Below are 3,269 nucleotides of genomic sequence, written 5' to 3'. Positions count from 1 at the left end.
TTTCATGCACTTATTTTGTTGAGCTCTTAGACTGTTTACTCTCATTCAATCTAATTAACCCATTTTTCCTTGTATAACATAATGTAAAATTATCATCTATTAATTCATTCATGTATAGTTAATAGTATTATGATAATAACTTCAGTGTTTAGAAAAGAAAATTAAAATTAAAAAACAAATATACACATATTTTAGGGTTGTTTTTATGTATAGTAAAATGAGGTAACTAATCTATTAATATTTATCACTGATAGATTATGACATTTTGCTATATTTGAAATTATTTTTAACAATTTTACCATTTAAAATAATTACCACATAATTTTACTTTAAAATTTAATAAAAAGAAAAATAGTTATTCCAACCAAACATATTTTTGGTAAGTTATCTGCTAATATTTTATTAAGGTTGACTTCAAAGAAGGGAAAAAAAAAGTAGAAGTTTTGTAAGAAATCATGATTAAAATTATATTCGAGAAATTAAAATAAATTTTAAGAGTAAAAGAAAACAAGCTTAGCGATGCCACGTAAACACCTCAGTCTTATTCTGCATCCGGGTGACGACTGTACGTAGTGGATCAATTTTTTTATTCCAATATTAACCCTTAATAATTAATTTAAACTCGATTAATAACCATTTAATTTTTAAAAATTACATTTAGAAACATTAGTGTGTCTCTCTATCTCTTTCTAAAGGTTCATATATCTACTAGAATTTAAAATTTAGAGTCATATTCAACCTATCATTCAATTTTATATTCATGTATAAGTTTAAGTTAATTTTGAAACTTTATAATAAGGTAAGAATTTATTAAATATATAAAGTATATTGAGATATTAGGTATTTTTTAAAAATGTAAAGACCTTTTACCCGAACTTGAAAATCGGAAAGACTAAAGGTGTAATTTAACCATTTTTTCAAACTTTTGAGATAATTTTTCTACTTCTAAAATATTTTTTTCACAAATAATTATCATAATATTTAAACTTTTATAGGTTTTTTAATCTATTATCTATTACTCATTTGCCCATAGTTACTTTCAATTAAGCATAGAGGAATTTAAACTACAGACCTCTTGGTAGCTAACTAATACTCCTTATATACATACAAATACTCAAAACTATATTATTCATTATTATTAAAAAAAAAAAATAGGTAATATTGGTTTTTTTTAAGAAAATGGCTGTTTAAATTCTAAGGTCTTGGTCGTTTAGTAACCGTTTTGTTTTTTAAAATTAAACCTATAAATACTACTTTCATTTTCAAATTCTTTAAAAAAAAAAAAAACGTTTTGGGCGGTTGAAATGTATGAAATTTAGGAATATTCAATAATCTGTTGATCAAACTTATTTTGCACAAAAGTATTTTATTTTTTAAATCAATGAGTCTATGAGAAATTTTACTTAAGCGTATTAGCTAAAATTGAATCAATAGTTAAAATTACAATACTCAAATTAATTTAAAGTTAAAATTGATAAAATTGAAAGGTTATAGTTTAAATTGATGTGACAAATTTAAGATAAGAGAAAAATAGATATTTAAAAATTTGAAGTGCAAATATCAGGAAAAAAATAGAATAAAATAAAAAATTGTGAAAAGTTTATATAACAAATAATAATTATAATAATAGTAATGTATGACTATCTTTGGACTTTTCTTTACAAAAAGTCTCCTCTATAAATACAATTCCCTCGAATCCCTTTTCTCCTCATTAGCTTTTGCTCTATTCGTTTTCTTCAATCCAACTTCCCTTTTCTTTCACCTTATTTTCTCTTTCAAAATCAGCAACCATTGATAACCGCAAAATGCAATACCAAGCACAGCAACAATACGGTTCTTCTTCTTCTTCCTCCTCCTATTCCGCCAACGATTCGTTGCGACGGATAGAGCGTATGGCGGCCGAGAACGCCGTGGTCATGTTCAGCATGACTTCATGTTGCATGTGCCACGCCGTCAAACGCCTTTTTTGTGGAATGGGAGTTAACCCTACAGTGTACGAGCTCGACGAGGATCCGAGAGGAAAAGAGATAGAGAAAGCCTTGATGCGGTTAATGGGAAGCTCCTCCGCCGTCCCTGCCGTCTTCATCGGCGGAAAACTCGTTGGTTCTATGGATAGAGTCATGGCCTCTCATATCAATGGCTCCCTCGTTCCTCTCCTCAAAAACGCTGGTGCCCTTTGGCTCTAAAATTTCAATGTATGTGTCTTGCCATTTATGAAAGGTCGTTAATTAATGTACCGGTCTTCTTAACCAATTGAGATAGGTTCGTGTTTTGAGTAAAGAAAAAAAAATGTGAATTAAGAAAGTCGAAGAGGAGAGTGCTGGGGACTTGTAATAATTAGCTCCCTCCTCTGAAAAAGGAAAAAAATAGTTTTTTTTTTTTTTCTTGTTTATTATATGTTTTTGTTTTTGAAAGTTTGGAAAATTGTTTGCCTTTTCTATATCTCAAGAGACGGGTTTCTTTCAAAACCCACTGAGCAAATTATTCTTCAGTGCATCAAAAAATGGAAATGATTTGGATTCGAAAATGCATATATATTAGAGAAAGTAGTTGCATGGCAGAAAAGGGAAATTAGCTTCTTCAAATAAAAAAAATTAAAAAAAAAAACATATTTTCAATAAGGTAAGAATTTATCCATGGGAATGGATAACTATCCAAAAGAAAAAGAAAAGGAAAAAGATGTCAAAGAATATGATTAAAACATTAATTTAGTGAAACCTATAATAATTTAAGCATTTAAATTGTAGAAAAAATATTTTTTGAATCTTTTTTTTTTTTAATGTAAAGGTAATTTAATAATAGATTAGACAGAATCTAAAACAAGCTTCCAGTGAGAGCTTTGTCACTTCCTTCTCTGCAGATTTCAGCTTCGAATTCGCCCACCGCCACCGTAGGAGATGGTCGGAATCTGGTGGCAGTTTATCTTTACGTTGTGGTGGCCGGTGGGAGACATCCGTACAGAATGTGGGCCCACTGCCCTTTCTGTTTTTAACCATTGTTTTTATTTTTATTATTCTACATATGTTTTTGGAGCCGTACTTGCTGGATTTTTATATATTAATTACCCTAATAATTCGGATTAATTAATGTGTTAAAAGCTGGAATCACCCGCACCTTCTCATTTTAATAGCAATATGCAACTATACTTGAAATGACGTTGTAAAACGTAAAATTAAGATTACATTTATCATATTCGCAAACATAATTGGATTGATTTTGATTATATTTATTTAAAATTATGAATCTGTCACATTTATTGTTATTATTAT

General features: G+C 28.7%; 1 protein-coding gene across 1 annotated transcript; it reads left to right on the top strand.

Moving 5' to 3' along the window:
• Positions 1-1,710: 1,710 nt before the first annotated feature.
• On the top strand, positions 1,711-2,424 carry LOC120067086 (glutaredoxin-C1-like). The gene has a single exon (XM_039018488.2). The coding sequence runs from the start codon at positions 1,806-1,808 to the stop codon at positions 2,184-2,186; it is 381 nt and encodes a 126-aa protein (XP_038874416.2). The 5' UTR covers positions 1,711-1,805; the 3' UTR covers positions 2,187-2,424.
• The last annotated feature ends 845 nt before the right edge of the window (positions 2,425-3,269 follow it).

Source organism: Benincasa hispida, chromosome 1 (assembly GCF_027475165.1).
Source record: "Benincasa hispida cultivar pf3 chromosome 1, pf3_genome.v1.1, whole genome shotgun sequence".
In the NCBI taxonomy this organism is placed as follows: domain Eukaryota; kingdom Viridiplantae; phylum Streptophyta; class Magnoliopsida; order Cucurbitales; family Cucurbitaceae; genus Benincasa; species Benincasa hispida.
Note: the sequence above shows the minus strand (reverse complement) of the source record. Positions and strands in the feature narration are given on the sequence as shown.